The sequence below is a fragment of the Schistocerca serialis genome, chromosome 3, assembly GCF_023864345.2.
Source record: "Schistocerca serialis cubense isolate TAMUIC-IGC-003099 chromosome 3, iqSchSeri2.2, whole genome shotgun sequence".
Taxonomy (NCBI): Eukaryota; Metazoa; Arthropoda; class Insecta; order Orthoptera; family Acrididae; genus Schistocerca; species Schistocerca serialis.
This window is the reverse complement of record NC_064640.1, coordinates 927,239,781-927,261,018: the sequence shown is the minus strand read 5'-3', so window position 1 is coordinate 927,261,018 and position 21,238 is coordinate 927,239,781. Positions and strand designations below refer to the sequence as shown.

The 21,238-nt window shown below is 39.5% G+C and overlaps 1 protein-coding gene across 1 annotated transcript in view; it reads left to right on the top strand.

Moving 5' to 3' along the window:
• The window catches only part of LOC126471189 (vesicle-fusing ATPase 1), a 95,516-nt gene that overhangs the window by 38,696 nt on the left and 35,582 nt on the right, over window positions 1–21,238 (top strand). Inside the window, exons 4-6 of the mRNA XM_050099298.1 lie at window positions 5,136–5,281; window positions 6,050–6,188; window positions 16,425–16,567. Coding sequence (XP_049955255.1) covers window positions 5,136–5,281; window positions 6,050–6,188; window positions 16,425–16,567 — 428 coding nt within the window. The remainder of the gene's footprint in view (window positions 1–5,135; window positions 5,282–6,049; window positions 6,189–16,424; window positions 16,568–21,238) is intronic.

Here is a 21,238-nt window from a genome sequence, read left to right as displayed (position 1 = left end):
TGGGAGCGAGACTGGCTGCCATAATGCTGTGATTGTGTGTGGGCTGCTGTTACCATGTCTTCCCCATGCAAACTATCCGAAACTTGGTGCAGAGAAGAGGGTTGGACTGCTGATATCTCACACCATGACCCAATTTGGATACCCGCATCTTGCAACACTTTAATGACGGTGCAATAGCTAAAACCTCAGAGAGGGATGAATTTTCACACTGCAGGGCACACTCTAGCACCTCACTATCCTGTGCTAGAAATATGATAGCATCTTGCACAATCCGATCAGCATACGGCTCTTTATGCAGATCGGACACAAAATGATGACAACTTAACCCATGGAGTTGAGCTGCCCATGACAAAATGGCATCAGTAATGCCAAAAGCTTGAAAGTGTTGTAGGAGATGTTTCTAGTATGCATCTCATTCCTCAATGGACTCATCGTATGTAGAAAAGGGAGGCATTTAAATCGTGGAGGCTGTGGGGAGGAAACCAGCTGGAGACACAGAGTGATGAGCATGCTAACTAGACAAAACAGAAGCCAATGATTGAAGTACCTGAGTTTGATTGTCCAGCACCTGTGGTTCTTGGTGCAATGCCTTGGTGAATGATTGTTACTGTTCAACCAACCGATGTAAAATGTTCTCTGTAACACCAACAGCCATTGTGAGAATAAACAAGGGATCAACCAGAGGAGAAATTTGTATCGAGAACAGGACCACACTCGTTGCTAATTTTGTTGTTGTTAGGTGTAATTACAACATGACCTTTTGACTGACTGAACACAATTCCCTGGAAGCATTAACAACTTGAACAGAGTATTTAAGTAACATTCAATGGGAACCAAAGTACTACACAGAGAGAACTGCGGCTGAGCGTAGCTTGGTTAACCTTAAACACGCACACACGCACACGCACACGCACACGCACACGCACACGCACACGCACACGCACAGAGTCTGAGGCACCCTTCGTGGATGACATAACACTGGCTCACGCATGGCCTTTTGAAAGTGCATGCACAAATCACTGTAAGTGGAACAACAGAGTATTGTGCATTGCTTTCACATTTCTAGCTTTGGTAATAAGTATGAGCACTTTACAAGTGGCATATTTAGTCATGTATATGTTTTAGTGATTTATTGAATACTAGCGAATGAGAGAACAACCTATTGCATTACTTATAGAGCATTAATTAGAGAGTAACTGTCAAAACACTGGATGAAACTGCATATGTCAAACTGACATTAGACTCCTCTTTGGGAACAATGTGTTCAAACCCTGGTTTGGCAATCATGGTTTAAATATTCTGATTACACTAAAATATTTTGGGTAATTGTGATAAGATGCTCAACAATTGTCCAACCTCGTCCAGTTTAACTAGTGCATGTTCTGTTGACTAATATTTTGCTTCAACCTGTAAACACCTATTGTGCTATTAGTGAGTGAAGAAAATTTTGTACTTGTTCTTCTGCTTTGGTAATGTTAAATCACTTATCTCTTTCAAGAGTTAAATTTTTTTGGGTTTATCTGGATACACCTTGGAAGAGATTCACATATCCCATGCATCCAGAAGTTACTGTCATTTGAATTATCTTCTGCAAATGTATGGTCAGTCAGAAAAACAGTACTGCAGATTAGATACTACCCTAAGGAATGTGTGCATGACAGAATAGCAGATTGAGTATATGTGGGTGGCAGTCTTTTACAGATACATTTGGAATGTTGTAAGGCATTCCATATGAAAATTAAATGCATACCAAGTATGATGAGCATACAACTACTTCATTAGCCCTTAACTAGTATGGTCATTCACAGGAACACAGTCACTCTGAAGTGATCTCACAGACCGCATTTTTATATTTTCTATATCAAACCAGAATTTTGCTGAATATATATAGTTTCTTGAATTCCTGTCGTTCATTACACTTCTTAGATGTGGACTTTGTAGAAATTTTATTTTTTAAAAACAACACAGTATTTTAAACACTTCAACAATTAAAACAAAGCGAAATTTGGAGTATATTTTTATTTTATGAATTATGAAAATAACAGCAAATAGCTCTCTACTCATACACAGATGATCATCAGAGAGATTGTATTACAAATAGGCAATATAACTAGATGAAAAAATCCAACTTGACTTACGATAAATTGCGTGCCAAGTCATCTTTCAGTTTAAGACTCATCTTTGCAATGTAGAGCGACTATTTCAGTCCATAAGTCTATGGATGGAGAAATTTTGCCACATTTTACTTCTAAAATGACAAGTAAAAACTAAGTATGTGTTCTCATGTGCCTCTGAATCATACTTCAGTCAATTTCCTCCTGCAAACACTTCACACAGACCTTCCTGGAACACTCCAAACAAATCAGAACACCACACTATTGACACGGATATCTTGTTTCCCTCTTCAGATGAGGAGGGAAAAGGCACACATTTTTCGATTTTTGAATTCTTTCAGTGTCTGAGGCTCATCTTGTAAGTGAAGTATTCTTCTGATGGTGTCACTCAACTCTCATGACAAGTGTCCAATAGAAGTTGTACACTTCATATGAGGTTCAACTAGGTCTCTTGCTAGAGTCTTCATGAAGCTCAATTTTGTTGTTACTTCTGCCTTTGGATAAGCTTGATGTACCACATAACAATTTACACTGCAAGCAACATTCACTAATGTGAAGAAAATAGCCAAAGGCCATCTTCTTGTCCGGCGACTTGACGAATAAGAAGCACACCTTTGGTCAAGACAGTCCACAGCACCTTTTGTTGTGTTATAAAACAGGATGATCTCAGGTTTTCCTGGTTCAGGATCATTGTTTACTGAATGGCACATAGATTAGATCAGTATCGCAGCTTTGGACTTCTTGGGCACGAAGGAAACCAGTCATGTCTTCTGTAGAACTGTAAAGGGATGTCTTCACACCATGTTTCTTATTAGGTAAGAAGTTCTGTGGAATCTCCTTTTTGTTCTTTTTCAGCATACCAACGTATTTGAGACCTTTCTTTGAAAGTTCATTGACTAGTTATACTGATGAGTACCAGTTGTCACCTGTAACATTTCTCCTTGTGTTTTCAATGGGTTTCACCAGTTGAAGAACAGCCTGTGTGGGAACACTGTGACCTTTCTCATGGCTGGAAAGGGTGTGACCATTGCTGCCTTTTCCAGAATAAATGTATGCGTTGTACAAGTAATTTGAACAAGTGTCAGTCAAACACTGAACTTTCAGGCCATACTTTGCCAGTTTGTTTGGCATGTACATTCTAAACCCACACTTTCCACGAAAAGGAACAAGCATTTTATCGACACACACTGTTGCACCTACAGAGTAGCAAAGTTGACTGTTTTTGATGATACTGAAAAAGGTTTGTGAAATTGATGTTGATTTGTCTATTTTCTTTCTTTCATCCTGGTCATCTGAATTGTCAAATCATAATGCAGACAATAAAAACAGAAATCTCCTTAGCTAACAGTGTATCTGAAAACATCTCTGCCTGTTCCATTGGTTGCAAACAACCTGTAAACAGACTCGTTCCCCGACTTGAAAATGGCTGAATACACCAATAGAACAATTAGAGCCTTCAATTCAATGACATCAACATCTTGTAGATAGGATAAGCAATCATTAGCATACTGTGCTCTAAGCTTAGATATTTTCAGATTTGTCCATCGAATGATTTTGTCTAGAATGTCTGGTGTAAAGAATAGTTTCCATACCTCCAAAACAGCAGGGTTTTCTCAAAGACTTTTTGCCATCTGTCGCAGTCCAGGAAGCTGCAAGACAATGTTGCGTTGCCTTGTTCTTATGTTAGCTGGTGGCTGGTTTTTTGTTCATTGAAAACATCTGTTGTTACCGAAGAAGTAAGCTCCATCGTCATCAGCTGTCACACGTTCATCACTTTCAGTTTCCTGCTCTGAATTAGTGTCGTGATCACTAAATATCTCAAAATTAGGATCATTATCGCTGTCATCAAAGTCTTCATCCGGAGATTCAATGGGGTGATCTTGAACATCCACATCAGTCTCACAAAACACACATTGCATAGAAGGTCCAGCTTTCCCCACCATGGAGAAACAGTAGGACATGTAGCTTGTCAATTAATAGGAAGGTACACAGAAGAGTCCATTTGGATTTGCGGGGGTGTGAGAAATATCTCGACACAAAAATCTGTAGCGGTCTAAGAGACGGTCGATAGTAGTTAAGGGTTAAGTGAAGAGGCATTTAAACACTTATGCTATTTGCCATTCACTCTTGTAAATGCAGGAGTTTTACCTGGGAGATAATATGTACTTATCTATAGAGCAGTTTGCAGACAATGGTGTTGCGTATAGAAAAGTGTCATTGATAGGAAATTGTTGAAAAAAATGCAGATACATTTGAAGTTGATCAGTGCCTGTGCAGAGTTTGGGAACAGATTTTATATCTAAAGATCTATATTTTATTTAAGTAAATGAAAATGTCCCATGTTGTTTGAGGATGAAATCATTGATAAGCCTCTTAGATCACAACCATTAAGTATTTAGTAGTGCCTGTCCAGAACAAGTAAGGGTGGGGAGGCCACTTGAATCCAGCTATCTGGAAAGCAGATTCCAGACTGAGATTTATTGTAGGAATTGTAAGGAAGTGTAATTCACACACAAAGAGAACACTTACAAAATCCTTGGTTGGCCAGTTCCTGGGGATTTTTTGATGGTCTGGCACCTTTACCACGTTGAATTGAAAGAAAAATATCAAAGAAGACCAGCAAGCTTTTTCACTGGTTCATTTAGGCAGCATGATGGCGCTACAAATTTACTGAAAAAACTGCAGTTGGATACACTACAAGAAAGACATAGTTCATGATGTAGCTATACTTACATATTCCAAAATCTCATTTTCCAGTACATTTCAAAAGATATATACTTTCTAAAAATACATCTTATGGCCTGACTGTGACAGCAGAATTAGAGAAATTAATGGAGCACAGATGTAAATGTAATAGGGAGAAAAATAGCATTTCACCAAATGCTATGCGTGTAAGACCTAACAGCATATTCCCTTTTGTAAGTTTTGAAAAATTTAATAATCAACACACTGAATATCAGTCAGATTTTACAGTAGATGTCTAGTAGTAGAATAAAATATTTTGAATTGTGTATGTTACAGTGTATCACTGGAGCCATACGACACAGACCTTATGGCCCGTGAGTTCTTGCTTCAGTTCTCTGGCCAAGCTTTCACAGTTGGTCAACAGTTGGCATTTAGTTTTCAAGATAAAAAGCTACTGGGACTTGTAGTGAAAAGCCTTGAAGGTATGTTAATTTTTACACTGTCTTCTATAATAGCAGTTTCATCTGGATTTCCAATTTTCCATTTATGCAATTCCAAAAACATAAGTGTGAAGTGTGGATGATTCATTCAAAAATAAAATTACAAAGTGTTGTTATTAAGTTTTGAGGTTGTAATGAGAAAGGAAGTGGAAATTTTACTGAATGAAATCTCTACTATTTCTTAGCACTAAGTGACTGTATGATGTCCCTTAATCTGAGCCATGAAACTGAAATATCTTTGATCTTGTGGTATTAGTGTAAGAACATTGAAAATATTGAAGGAAACCTAACAGTGGCCATATGTAGAGGTAATTGGTGGCATTCACACTAAATATTATTTGTGCCAAACCTGTCTGTATTACTTTCAAGGGCAGGCCTATTGCAATATCTTTTCATTGCCCAATCTGACGTTGCTTCTCTTACTCAACCTAAACAATGTTTTGCACGTTCCTTTGACACGTCATTGCAAAGTACATTACGTGTTTAATTTTCATTTTTAAAAACAATTCCACTTCCTTTATTGTGAACCAGGAATGAATCTTTATACTACATGTGTAATTTATTCTGTGTATTTCTAGTGACCTGTGCTGATAACTATAGTAAGTTCTGTGTGGAGAAAGACTTTTGTCAGATTATTTGCCAAGCTGAACATCCAGGATACTATGAGAAAATAGTAGTGTAGAATATAACAGGATTAAGTTTTGATTTTTTTTTTGTCTTCATAATGTGACTGTCAAATGTATTTTTCAGCTGCTGACTTGAATGCTATCAAAGCTGGCCAGGATGCTAAACCGAAGAAAACCAGGCTGGGAAGATGCTTAGGTGACACAATTGTCCAGTTTGAGAAGGCAGAAAATTCTTCTCTTAATTTAGTTGGAAAAGCCAAAGGGTATGTGTTTAATTTCTTCTGTCGCCATTCAGTGTGTGTGTGTGTGTGTGTGTGTGTGTGTGTGTGTGTGTGTGTGTGTGTGCTGCATTATTGTAACTGTTACTTACATTGTTGTAACCCATTGTTTCCAACTCATGGTATTAAGAGTAATGTGTTCCCTTATAACTCTGAAGAATGTGTGGTTCTACAGCTCTTTTTACAATATTCTAGTTTTTTGTCCAACTCATCTAGCAAATACCATAAATTTTACCGTGTATGTGACCTACTCTTTCACTTTCTCCAATGTTTCTTTGACCGCATGTCCCGAAGATTTCAACTTCATCTACAGTATTTACCTTTTCAAAAGCAGTTTAGCTTTTTTCAAACAAAACCTGTTTTGAATATTTTTCAGTCTCCAAACCAAAATTTCAAAAGAATTGTTTCTTGTTACATTAAATTTCTCCACACCCATATAAGGCTGTTGTAAGTAGAAGTCTCTGCCATTCATGCTTGAAATGAAAGTTTTCTTTTTCTTAATTTGTTTTGGTTAAATCAGACTTTCAAGGCACTATCCTCCTCACAGGAATTACTTGTCAAGGGCTAAAGTAATGTTGTGGATTAGTTGGGTTGGGTTGTTTTGGGGAAGGAGACCAGACAGCGAGGTCATTGGTCTCATCAGGTTAGGGAAGGATGGGGAAGGAAGTCGGCCATGCCCTTTCAGAGGAACCATCCCAGCATTTGCCTGGAGTGATTTAGGGAAATCACGGAAAACCTAAATCAGGATGGCCGGACGCGTGATTGAACCGTCGTCCTCCCGAATGCGAGTCCAGTGTCTAACCACTGCGCCACCTCACTCGGTTTGTGGATTAGTGTTAACTACCATATCCAAAGATCTGGTTTCACTATTTGGTTTGTCCATGGATTTTTTTTCTGCTTATCCTGGTCCACAGTGGATTTTTTGCAGAAACCAGAGTAGGTTTTGATGTGCTAAACATGAATATCATGATTAAAAATGTCTCCTAGCTCAGGGTTACAAGTGAGATGGGACTTTGTCTCACTTACATTTCTACCATAATCAACAGAACATACACATTAATTGAACTTACATAGTCCATTCATGCCGTTTCTTTGCCTTCCTCTTGTGGATAGCATATGGCGTATTTATCTGTGGAATCTAGTAGAAATCAGCCAGCATAGCAGTACTCCACTATGCCGTGTACCACTTTTCCATGAGAGAAATGTCCTGGTGCAGCCACTTGCTGTGCTCATCACTGAATGCACTACAGTTCTCTGGAAACACTTTGAGGCAGGAGTAAAGGAGGTGCATCTTCAGGGTCATGTTGCAGCCAATTACCGTATAAGTATAAATGAGTTCATCTGCAAGGTCCCTGTAATTTTCAGCTCTCCTGTTACCCAAGAACAAACAATGTTGTCACATTACAAGCTTGCAGCTTGATCAGGGATTATAGTGGACTCATTGTGTGTCCTCCAACATCTGGTATACCAGTGGGCCAGTGAATACCCCCATGTCTCCTTTGTGATCTTCTCTGTGCTGAGTCATGGCAATTTCTTACACAAATACTGAAATCCTGCTTCATTCCTGTGGTCAGCCTTAACAACTACTATAATGAGTCCCAACTTGAAATGCAATGGTGGAAGAACAATTTTGTTAAGAGTTCACCATAGGTTCTTTGGCAATATTTTTTGACCTATGCACCAGAGCTGTCGGTGGAGGTAATTCTCTCTGTGTGTAATGTTCTTCTCATGTGTGACTTTTCCACTTGCTCAAATAGTAGCAATACTTGGTGTAACCCCCTTGCACACTCAAAAAATTGCATTGACTTTCAAATCTCCACGTACCAGCGATTCACGCTTAGTGTAATTCATTTTACAATGGATCTTAACGCGGTGTAAATGTCTTTAGCTGTGGCAGCATATGCGGTAGGGATGGATGGGCTTTCATTACCATTGTGTAACAGTACTGGCTTCAGGCTTGTTTTTGAGCCATCTATAGTGAGTCTCCACTCATCTGGCTTGTCTGTAATGTTCAGGTCTTCCAACAAACCATCAGTGCCACTGCAGAATGTAATGTCATCTTCATTACTGAAATTACACTCGAGCTTTTTCTGACGCTCCTGAAACACAGACAAAATGTACTGGCCAGTGGGGAGATTACACTGCAACAATCATGAGGCCAAGAGTCCAGCTTTATGGTTTGGAAGATCTAAATCTGTAAACAGATCACTAAGTTTACACTGTGTGATTTTGTTTGGTTCTCAAGACGATGTTGTTGTACATGTTGGGTCAGTATCACTGGCAGATGATTGCACTTTTTTGGCTGATGTGTCAGTTCACCATCATCAGTACTGCTTGATGGTGGTACACATGAGGGAACAGGATGTGGCAATTCTTTGCCATGAGCCACAGGCCAAATGATAGATGGGATGCCAGGACATTGAATTCCTCTTCATCTTTGTATTGACTCCATACGAAAATAACAATCTGAAGCGCGATGTGTGGATTTGGGCCAAATTGCAAGTACACCAAACTTTATGCAGATGTTTTACCATGCATCCAAGCATTCAGTGCTGACGAACATAAGTTGCAACATAAGCGTGGAGCCACAATTTATCTTTGTCTCCCAACTTGACACCTGAAATCAAAGGCATATGCTTGTTTCACTGCTTTAGTCAATGATCACCTTCATGAACCACAAATAACATCATCTCAGATGTTACAAGCTATCGGGTTTGTCATTGCAGGTGCAGGGCTTTTTTGTGGGAGTATACACATGCACAATAACACAATTCATCAGTTTCAACACTTTACCACTCATATATTCACTGCCAACCATAACGACACTCATTCCAGTAACAAGAAAACTAACGTAGCACAAGAGCAGGCAGCCATGACAAACGACAATTAAAATTGTGTCTTGTTTCTATGTTGTACAAGGTTTTCATGACTGGATGGTGTAACATGACTGGATGGTGTAAAGCAGTGTTGCCAAATTGTACTGGAAACTCACTCACAGCAGAGGAACCCTTCTCACAATGTCTTAGCATGCAACTTTTAAAATGTTCCATAAGTGGGTCTGTGCAGCATAAACACCTTATTTACTTGTAACCTTGAGCTAGGAGACACTTTTAACCTTAATATTAAGTGTTCAGCACATCTGCTTCTTTCACTTCTAACAATGATTTGTATAAGTAAAAATTGCTGAGTTATATTGTGATTTGTGTCCACATTTGATTGTGGATTGCTCTAAAACTTCCTGGCTCAGGTGGTTTAATAATTGGAAGAAGGAAAGAGCATACCACCTTCAATAGCACCATGGTGTTCAAACCATCCTTTGGGCTGATGACAGCTTTACCCATATTTTTCAATTTTCTTGGAGGCATCTATGTGTGTCTTGATACTAATTTCAGTCCCTGATGGTAAAATTATTCTTTTTGATGTAGTATTCTTTGTGTCACTAGTGTTATCATCAGCTTATCTAAAGTTATTGATTAATTGAGCTCAAATTTTAATTTCATGTTCCATGCCAGTTCATTCTACATCTCTCACTGTTAATTCTCCACGTAAATCAGGAACCCAGAGATAGCATAAACCCTTTTCTGATGTTTCATTATGTTCTCTTTTCTAAATATTCCTTTTTTTTTACTGTAAATATTTCATTTATGTATTGGCTTCTATGAAGATATCAGTTGCTCTGGTATCTGTGTAAGTCAACATACTTCAAACAATTTGGAGTATTTTAAATCATAAAATGCACCACTGGTGTCTGTGAAGCACACATACAGGAATTACTATGAGTTTTTTTAAACACAGAAATTAATATTTTGTCAGTAGTTTTTCTTTCTTCAACTTGCTTGTGTATATGTCAATTGTTCATCTACATGTGATTAGAGTATTTTCTTGATTTCTGCATATTTTACTGATGTGTAAAGTCTGTTAATATTCAGTAATATTAACAAATTGTGTTGCTTCTTTTAGGATTGATCATCTAGATGGTCATTGTCTAGTCTGTAGACCAAATACAACTGTTTCAAACTTTATTCCAAAGTTATATTGGCCGTCACTTGTTTGAGTATTTGGTGCTCTACTATAGACAGAATGGAGGACGTGTAACAACACAATCCGTATCCGAATAAGCACACAATTTATCCTCGCACAGTTAGTACAACAAAGGGACATCTGCACTGCTTGAAGTCATTACACAAATACAAAAACTGTCTGTCAGCTTGCTCACACATGGTCTCAGCTGACCGTGTGTGATATTGTTTCTCACGGAGTTCCCACAGAGCCCCCCCTCCCTCTCTTCCCCTTGTGCGGAGCACGGAGAGGGTACGTGTGTGCAGTGCGGAGGTGATGAGATGACATGGAGGTGGAGAGGTCCTCAGGGCACTGTGGGGAAATAATGGGTGTGTTGGTATCTCCTGCAGAACCAGTGTATGTCACACGTTGTACAGGTAATATTCATGAAGATGTGTGGACACATGGTGGGGCAGCTGAAGCGTGACTGCATGGTTGTGTTGGTGTGGTGGAGAGGTCACTTGGGCCATGTGGAGCCAGTGAAGGTGTGAGAGCTGAAGGAGTGGTTGAGCAGTTGTGACAGTGAGGAGACTATCGGCAGAGAAGCGGTAAGTGAAAGTGATCCTATCAACATCGGCGGTGTCTTAATGGTTGTTTTGAAATGACAGGTGATAGTTGTGTGCTGTCGGGTGATCTGAATGCTCCCGTTGACAAGTAGTTCATTGTCAGTCAACTTGTGATTATGGTCTTCAGAGAGAAAATCTTGAACATAAGCTCGGCGTATGTCACTAGGAGGGGACGAGTCATCAGCCAATTTAGTGAAGGGTGTTGGTTAGAGATCACCACCTGCTAAAGCTTCTTGCAGAGTCCGTGCTGGCTTAACGCAACTGACAGACACAGTCAGTGTCTTAGGTTTCCCATGTAATAGTATGTGAAAGGTACAGTCATCCCTTCGAAGTTCCATTTGGGGGTCCGAGTATGGGGTTCGAAGGTTGGTCAGATTGTGTCACGGTGTAACTCCACAAACTTGCAGAGCCTTGTGGAGGAAATGAACAAGAACTTGAAAAGTACATCATCAATAAAGTACTACCATGTTTGAACACCAATCTTAATTCCATATGGCATGAGCATAAACTCAAACAAGCCTAATGGTGTGATAATATCTGTATTTTGGATATCGGCAAGGGACATAGGGGTGTGCAGAACAGTGGCGTTTGCCAGATAATGAGTTAAGTCCAGGATTTTGAGGATTGGGTGGCTTTGCAGTACACTATGACCACTGAGAACTCTTAATCACCACTCAACCTGACACATCAGTCTCTTTTGGGAACTAATTAGATGGGTGAAGCCCGGTAACAGTCAGAGGGCTGTATGATGCTAGCCAATGTGGGAGTTAATCTGCTGCTGCCTTAGTGGCCCTGACTAAATGGGCAGTAGGTTAGTTGGTCTGTGATGTACTGGGGAGGGGAGTTAGTGATTATCATATGAACAGTTCAGTTTGCAATAGGGCACTGCACAAACAAGTCTTGTGGGGAAGAGCTCAGGCACATCAAAGGGAAGACAAGTGAAAAGTGTAGTAATGGCCTTTGTAGTGCAGATGGTGCTGATGCTGTAGTTGTATCTGCAGATGACAGTAAAGCTTCGCAATTGGGTCGGTGCAGGGAAACAAAACATATGTTGGAATCGGGCGGAGATGGTCGATGAAGATGGCCAAGGCAGTGCTGCGCCACTAGGAGTTCCTCCTCAACTTGGTGAATTCTGCACTGGATAGTAGAATTTTTGTGTTGCAGATAGGTGTTTGTCACGTGTAAGGCAAAATAGAGCTGCAGTTTCTGAATGCAATAAATGGTGGGAAGTCCTGAACGTACTGGTGGCCATTGTGCATTCTGGTGAGTGGCGGAAGCAGTTGCATAAGCTCCCACTGTGGCTGCGGTCCTGCTGCAGCTGTAAGTCATGTTCAATGACGTTCTTTGTGCTGGTCTGCTGAGGGGTGAGACTGACAACACCTGACAGAGCAGCCACTAGTAGTGAGTCAAAACACTGTTGTAAGGGTCAGGACCCATACGTAAGTTTTGAAGGAAGTCTCCACCTATTACTGGCTGACTAACACCCATAACTCTCAATGTTGAGGTGAGAACAAAATCAAAACCCACATCCAGCATATGGGTCTGAGATCCACAGACTCAGATTATGGAGTCATTTGCTACACAAAGCTTGAGGGATGAGTAGGCAGGTGTCGGTGATATGGAAGAGGGTTCCAAAGTACTGACTTCTGAGCTGCTCAATGAGGAAGTGTCGGTCCCTGATGCAGTGGAGAATGAAGAGCCTGTTGCTGTGATAGTGAGGTGGCAGAGAACCATTGCCATCTTGTCTAGGCAGATGAGGTATCCCGTACAGTTCAGTGCCCCTTCTGCAAACTATGCCTAGAGTTTGGGATGTTGTATGGCAAATGACAGTTGTGGGTATAGTCAGCGAATCGTGTGGTACCAGCAGAAGTGGTTCTGGACAGGTATCATTGGTGAATGGGTGGGGGTTGGTTGGGGTGGTGCACAGGTCATCACTCCTGCTGGCAGCAGTGATGTCAAGGCCAGCAGAGGCCAGAAGACATTGGGTTGGCTCGTGGTAGGTAGGAGGTCAGTTGTGCTCCTGCTGCAATTGTAAGTCACATCCAATACCACTGTTGTCAGTCGATGTTTAATAATGGAAAATATACGTCCACATGTAGGAGATGTGTGTCTAATGACTCTTGCTCATGAGTGATTGTGGCCAGTCAAATTTGTGGGAGTGCTTGAAAACCCATAATGGCCATATTGTGTGACCGGGCATGAGGTGCAGATCAGTCAGTGCATAACTGGTGCCTTAATTGTGACAGTCATGTCCTTTAAATGATCATCATGAATGACGTGGTGTAACTGATCTTCCAGGGAGTGGCTGAGGCAATGGGAGATCTGTTTTGTTACACATGAACCTGATGCTCTTCTCCCTTCTCCTTCCAATAGCTGGTATTAGTTTTGTTCGTATTTAAAATTGCCTTCCTTTGTTTTATGAAAGAATCAGAATGGAATAATCTTTTTAAATTTAATCCAGGGAAAAAGTAATGTAACACAACTATTTTAAAGCTTTGAGTAACATTATTATTGCATATGTGCACTGATAGAAAATCCAAACTGATTATAATATTCATTTGAAAATAGATCAAAATGTGCCAAGCAAAAGAGGCACTGAGTAGTATGTGTTACTGGGATTGTGCCTGTTTGCTTCTGAGTGCCACTTCTGTTTGATGTTAAGTAATATTGCATTTTAGAGTCAGCATTTACTTCAATGCAGTTACTGAAAGTTTAGCTCTTCTTGTCAGTAATTTGTAACTTCCTGAAACACATGCTTCAATTTAGCTTCTTCTAAAGAAAATCTGTAACTCAATGTTATGGGTCAGTTACACTCAGATCATGGTTGCTCCTTTCTCCTTTGTACTTAATTGTGTTACAAGTGAGATGAGTGAATTTGAAAACAGAACTTCCATGAAAATTGTAGAGTTTTTTATGTGGCATTCGCTATTTATTCTACATATAGAAGGCATTAAATGTTGCCTGGAAACACAAGGCACTTGGAAAGCATTGTTAATGTAACTACAAATGACTAGACAGAGTGTTTTTAATCTCTCACAGGAATGTGACATCAAATAGCATGGTTCGTATGGTTCTGAGTCCTCATTTATGTGATATGGTGAAAGGAACAGATAAAATGAGCTGCACTGAGTCACTGTTAGGGTTCCGAGTAATATAGTGTGGGTATTACATAGTTATAGTTCAGTGTATACACAAAATAGTATAGAGTGCATCTTAATGTAGTTAAAAAAGTCATTTCTTCTAGCGTGCGTGCATATATGTGTGTGTGTGTGTGTGTGTGTGTGTGTGTGTGTGTGTGTTGTTATTAAGCTATTGTTATTGTGAGGGTTATCTAAATTGAATGAATTAATGTAAATATTGTGGGTAAAGTCATTAAAGAAGCATTATATTTGGATATGAGATTGAATTTGAGTGTACACCTCAGTTGTGTAACCAGGAGAAAATTGATTTATGAGTGTAAAGATGCAGATGGGACATAGACAAAAATAAAGATGTATGGGCACTGGAGGTAAAGAAGTTACCTAGGAATAAGTGTTTTGGTCCAGACTTTGGAGTGATTTCCCTTTCTCTCCAGCACATTTATATTTTTCCTTCACTTTTTCTTTCCCATTGTTCTTCTCTGTAGTAAACTGATAACATTACTGTTACTGAAACCTTTAGATAACAAATTGAAACTGTAACAAATTGAAACTGCTACTTGCTCAACATTGTGTATATATTTGAAAAAATGTTCAGTATTTGGCCAGGAATAGTTAAATTTTTTGGAATTGTTTGTACAAAATTATGACAAGTCTTGACAAAATTTTCCACATACTAGTGTGGCAGACATTTGTTACTACACTGTCCAGTCATATTAATGTGGCCAGCGACTATGTTAGATGTTAATATGCAGTACCTACTCAGATGGCAGCACTTGCAGTTGTGGGTGTATAAAGTGAGTTGGGGGAGAGGGAGCGGACAACAGTATCGTATTGTGGAAACGGAATGATTTATCTGATGTTCAAAAGGACGTGATCATTGGCTTTTGGACAAAGTATTTCCCAAACAGCTAAGTCTGTAAACTGTTCTGTTGCCACCATGGTTAAAGTATACTGCGCGTGGCGAAACGGCACTGTCCTAGACTGGCACAGAGGCAACTGTGGTGCACCACAGGATGTAGATGATTGTGGTGAATGATAGCTGTGAGATGTGTACAGATGAATAGATTTATAACTGTTGAACAACTGAATGAATGCTCAAATGAACAAAGGAGCTACCAACCATGTTGACTGCTTTTCATTTGCGACAAAGGCTGGAATTTGCACGGCAGTAATGCAACTGGGCATCCACTAAGTGGCGACAGGTGGCCTCCTCAGATGAATAACATTTTATGCTCCATTGGACAGATCACTTCTACATCTACATCCATACTCCGAAAGCCACCCGACGGTGTGTGGCGGAGGGTACCCTGAGTACCTCTATCACTGTTGGCATGTGCAACATAAAAGATTTGAAAGTGAACACCTTGAATATTTCATGGTCCGGTGAATTTTTTCATGCCATTCCCTTGGTAATCTTGTCATTCTGGAAGGCACAGTGGATCAACACAGGTATGTATGTATCCTTGGGGACCACGACCACCCCCACACACAATCGATACAATGGTATCTGCCAGCAGGACGAAGCAATGTGTCACACAATCTGCAGTGTACATTGTTTGAAGAGCACCAGGTGAGTTTACTGTACTCCCCTCGCCACTAAGTTCCCCAGATTTAAACCCAATTGAGAATCTGTGGGGCCATGCCAATAGGGCTGTTCGCACCCTGGATCCTCAATTGAGAAACTTAGTGCAGCTGGCCATGGCAATGGAGTCATCATGGCTCCACGTCCTTGTTGGTACCTTCCAGAAGATCATGGACTCTATTCCCACATGTCTCGCAGCGGTCTGTGCTGCAAAAGATGATTATAGAGGCTTTCGAAAGATGGTCACATTAATGTGACTGGTCAGTGTAGCAAAGAAATGTCTGTTGGTGGCTTAATCCATTGTTATATTTAATACCATACCCAGCATGGTTCAATGACCTCAAAGAGAAGCAAACACATTACAAATAAGGATACTTTATTACATCAGCTCAAGCTGAGATTCCTGCATTATAAAGTATCTGTGCACATTTAGAGAAGATCAGCATGTGAGCAGCTAATCTACAGTTCCAGTCACTGTGCTGAAATTGAAAATTGGCATCACTCACGCTTGTGTGTGTGTGTGTGTGTGTGTGTGTGTGTGTGTGTGTGTGTGTGTGTGTGTGTGTGTCTGTAGTACTTGTATGCAAGAATAGGTTGCTGTTTCCTTATCCGTTTGTTTGGTAGTTAAATGTAAATTTGTTGAATAGAAAGTCTAAGAGTATAATGTGGTACTGAATAGACCATTCACAGCAAATTAGCTTGACATTAATTACACTTTGTGTCATGCAAGACAGTCACAGTCATTTCTCAGATGGAGTGAAGTACTTAAATAGACTTCAGAAGGCTCTTAAATTGTAAATAATGAAAGTGACTAGAATAAAAAAAATTCTTACTGACTATTAGTAGTGTTCATATATTATCTTTCTGTTTACAGTAAACAGCCACGGCAGTCTATTATCAACCCAGACTGGGATTTTCAGAAAATGGGAATTGGTGGTCTGGATAAAGAATTCAATGCTATATTCAGACGAGCTTTCGCATCACGTGTTTTTCCTCCAGAAGTGGTTGAACAATTAGGTAAATACTACATACTTGCCATGTTCATTGCCTATAAATTGATTGTGAAATTTTTCTGCAGCATTTACACTGATAGCATCATTGAGTTAAGAACGCCGGTCGGAGTGGCCAAGCAGTTCTAGGCGCTTCAGTCTGGAACCACGCGACTGCTACGGTCGCAGATTCGAATCCTGCCTTGGGCATGGATGTGTGTGATGTCCTTAGGTTAGTTAGGTTTAAGTAGCTCTAAGTTCTAGGGGACTGATGACCTCAGAAGTTAAGTCCCATAGTGCTCAGAGCCAATTTTTTTTTTCTTTAAGTTAAGAACAGAAGAGGATGCTGCATTCTAGTGTAATTAAAAATAGTTGAGAGCCTAATCATATCTCGTGCGGTACAAGGTTATACTGTAAATCAGGAATACAGGTTTTAATCAGATTGTTGATTGGTTGATAGATTTACACAGGGAGACTAAAGAGTGATATTAACCCACTGTTATCCACACTGAAACTATGCTTGTTGTGTGGTTTCTCTTCCTGTGATTTTAGTAAAGCCAGCCAGTACCTATAGAGTAGTAGATCTTTTTCTAATTCTTCATTAGACACAACTTCTTCAGGAATTAATGACCCAAATATGCTGTGTTTTTTTGGCTTTCAACACTTCACATTTCAAGATTCGACGTGGTCCAGTTTGATCCCCCTCACTGTGCAGCATGCATTTAGGAACTTCTTTCTCTTTCTTTATACAAGTTATGTTTACAGATATTCTTTCAAAATATGACTTCAGTATCATTAGCATAGCATGTTTCTGTATTATTCCAATGTTCTGTGTGCTGCCTCGTAATCCGTCTATGTAGATTTATTTTTACCATCACCATAGTGAAGGTTGGGACAGGTTCTGGTCCTGCAGATGGAGTCATCACACTTTTCCTGGCCAGCATATCAGCCTCTTCATTGTAACTGATTACTGAGTACCTGGGGACCTACAGTGAGTTTACCCTGTTGCTTTCCTGTAATCCTACAAGGGCTTCATGGTATTCTGCAATCATCTTTGAGCTCGTTGCAGGAACTAATAGAGATTTCAGGATTACTTGGCTGTCTGAATGGAATTAGATGCCACAATCCTTTCAGCACTATGCAAATTCTGCTCTGTGCACAGTCAGACAGGGATTATCTCCACCTGGAATAATGTGGCAAACTTCCGTATAGAGACTGCTCTCTATTCTAGTTTGTACATCATACACCCTGGCCCCAATGCCCTCATCTGTTTTGAGGCTACCAATAAACGAGACTGTCTCCTGAGCAGTATTGAGGTTTGTTCTTCCATTATTCCTTTCTTCCAGTTGTTACCTTGAAAGGTTTACTGAACCAGCTGGAAGTTGTTGTATAATCAGCCGGCATATCACTGACCATTCTTATATTTACCTCATTCACTATATTGGTGTGGGATTCGGATTTTCATAAAGGTTTCAAGTTATTTCCTATTAAAGTATATGCCTCTGCTGCTGCTGCTGCTGCTGCCTCCATTGTGTAATTGAAGCTGGTGTCCATCCCAGCAGTGGGTGTGCTGCTAATTCTACCTTTTATGGCTAAGCAGTCCAACCTCTGCACCTTGAAATGATCCGTAGCAGCCACTTTCTGTTCTGCTTTATTCTGTGGTACAATAGTCTCACAACTTATCATAGGCTTGTGCACATAAGAGCATCTTTCACCATGCAACACATATTCTTTGTGTGGGGTCCAACTGGCAGGGGGAAGGCAGAGATACGTGAAAAGTGAGTACAGAGTAGTGGGATCGAGAGTGAGTGAGAGGAAAATGGTGAGGAGCGAGAGATAGGATGAAAGGGGGGGGGGGGGAGGGAGGGTGGAAGTAGTGAAGGATGGGAAAGGAAACTTTGTTATTCATTCTGTGATTTTTCAATTATTTTATACAGTGTTAACATTATTTATTTGGTCCTTCTACCCAAAGAGGAGGAGGAGGAGATTAGTGTTTAATGTCCTGTTGGCAACGAGGTCATTAGAGATGGAGCACAAGCCATCCTGGCATTTGCCTGAAACGATGTAGAAAAAAGTCCAGTGGGCTTCCATCACAGAAAAAGTTTAATACTATACATGCAGAGCTATAGATAAAATGTGACTAAAGCATAAAAAGAAAATTTCTCAAATTGCACAAAATCTCATCTCACACACACACACACACACACACACACACACACAAAATTAATTTCCATCCAAGGGTTGTCACTCTTACAAGCATAATAGAAAGCGAAAGCAAACAGCAGCAGTTAGAAAAAGGTTTGAAACACTATGTTGACTCACTCACAAATGAACAAATAGAAGATTTCATTACAGAATCTGAATATATTCTCACAATAGAAGAAAAAAATGACCACAGTAATGTAAATACAAGGATAAATAGAGAATTAATAAAAGAGGAAATTGAAAACGTAGCACCACAGATTAAAGAAGGAAACAAATCCAAAATAATTGTGATGAATCAAAACTTAATCTAGAGAAAAAATTGCAAGCAGAAATCATTTTTATAACAATATGTAACAGAGACAATACCATTGTGCCACCAAACAGTTTTTAAACACATTAAAAACATTCAGATCATGCATTTTCAGACAGGGAGAAACAGAGCTCGCCCAATATTATAAACTTGAAAACGATAGGACAATAAGAAATACCACTCAGCCAATAGACTATAGAGTTATAAAAGTCCCAGTATAACACTTTGATGTAGAAAGCATGTTCAGTTGCACCACTGTTAACGAAACCATTATCACTGAAGAAAACCTGAAACACAAAACCAGCTACTTCATGAACACGCACACAGATGAAACAGTAGAATTCTTATCGTTAACAACACAACAAAACTATTTTGAATTCAATCAAGAATACTACAAAAGCTGCAGTCAGATGAAACAGATAGAATAAAAAATGGATACAAAGAAAATATTAGGTAAATTTAACAGAAAAATGAGAACAAAAATGATGGAATGAACCAAATCACATCATCACATAGAAGCAGCACAATCACAAGAAGGTGGCCTACCTACAACAACAAATCCACTTACAAAATACATGAGATATTCAAAAGATAGGGCATAAACATTACCTACAAAACAAATAATTCAGTACATTAACACATCTCTAAACTAAAATCAAAACCAGATAGATACCAATAATCTATCTACCAGTTCAGTTCAGGTACTGTTAAAAAATCTGCATCCAACAACTAGCAGTTCATTTGACACAAGATACGAAGAGCACATCAGGGTATTGAAATACAGTACAAACAATTCAATGTTTACAGACCACCTTAAACAGGAGTACCATAAGCTAAGCACTATAGAAAAAGGCATGATCTTGAAAATCAGCAAATACAGAAACCAGTCTCCTTTCTAAGGGAACTTCCACATACACAAAGCATTAACATACAATGAACAGTTCTTGAATGTTTACTACCTTCACTTTTCACTTTAAGAGAGTCTTTCTTTTCTTGAAGCCTTTCTTTGGCTTTCTTTTCTTTTTGTTCTTTTAGAAGTTTTCTCCTCTTAGCCTCAGACCAGGATTTGGTCTTGACATTGTCCAACTTCTCTGTGACAATTTCCACTGCTGGGACTGGTGTATCATCTAATCCACTTGTGGGAACAGCTGTCACCAGTTCCAACTCTGGTGCTTGGGTGTGTGAGGTTTCATCAAGTCCCTCAGTTTTTGTTTTGTGTTGTGTTCCGCATTTTGGTCCCATGAAAATTGGGGATTTAGTGGGTTGAGGTCAGAGCCCCATGCTGTTGTGGGGCTAATTATTAAGGGGTATTGGGTGGTATACCTGAGACCCTATTCATGACACATTGTGGATGAATAAATAAATGTTATAGTGCTACTGTTGATATTAACAAGATGACAGCATAAAAAGTTATATGTGAAATGTGTCATACGAAACAACATATGAAAATAATAGTTGTTTGAATTAAACTTAAAATTCTGAAGTGTCATTCTTTTAGCTTTTTTGGTCAGTAATTGATACATAGAATTTCATTCAGTTTATAGGGTGCCCATTTATATGAGAGACCTACCATCTCTCAAGAATCTCATGATACCATTAATTTTATTGACATTTACTTTACAAGAAAACTTTCTCAGGAATCCAGAAGATGTCAGATTTGCAGTGTTTGTCTGAAAAGTATTGGGAAGTTTCAGCAATAAAATATTCTTATGAACATTTATGCCACTCAGCACAATTTCCTGTTATCTAATCAAAATTTGCCAGACTTACCAGCTCTCCCTTGTATTCTTATCTGATGCCTAGGCAAGAAAATTTAATGTCCTTCTTTCCCCCCTCCCCCCTCATTCCCTCCTCTCCCCCTATATTGTCACTAACACCAGTTCCCACCTGAGATGCCAGAAACAGACCTCATTAATTTATCTGTCTGCTGCTTGCTTCTGTGCATATGTATTATATTACAGGTTAGGGTCATGGACCTCACTTTGGTAAGAAACCTTGTAGGATGTGGAATGTTCACTTCAAATACGTTTGTACTCCCTCTATTTATCTCTAAAAGATGCCCAGTTTGGAATTGGATCAGTGAAATGTATCATAAATCAAAAAATATTGCCCCCCCCCTCCCCCCCCCCCCCAACAAAATTAATATACGAACTAAAAAAAAACAAAGTGAATCAGGTCAAAATA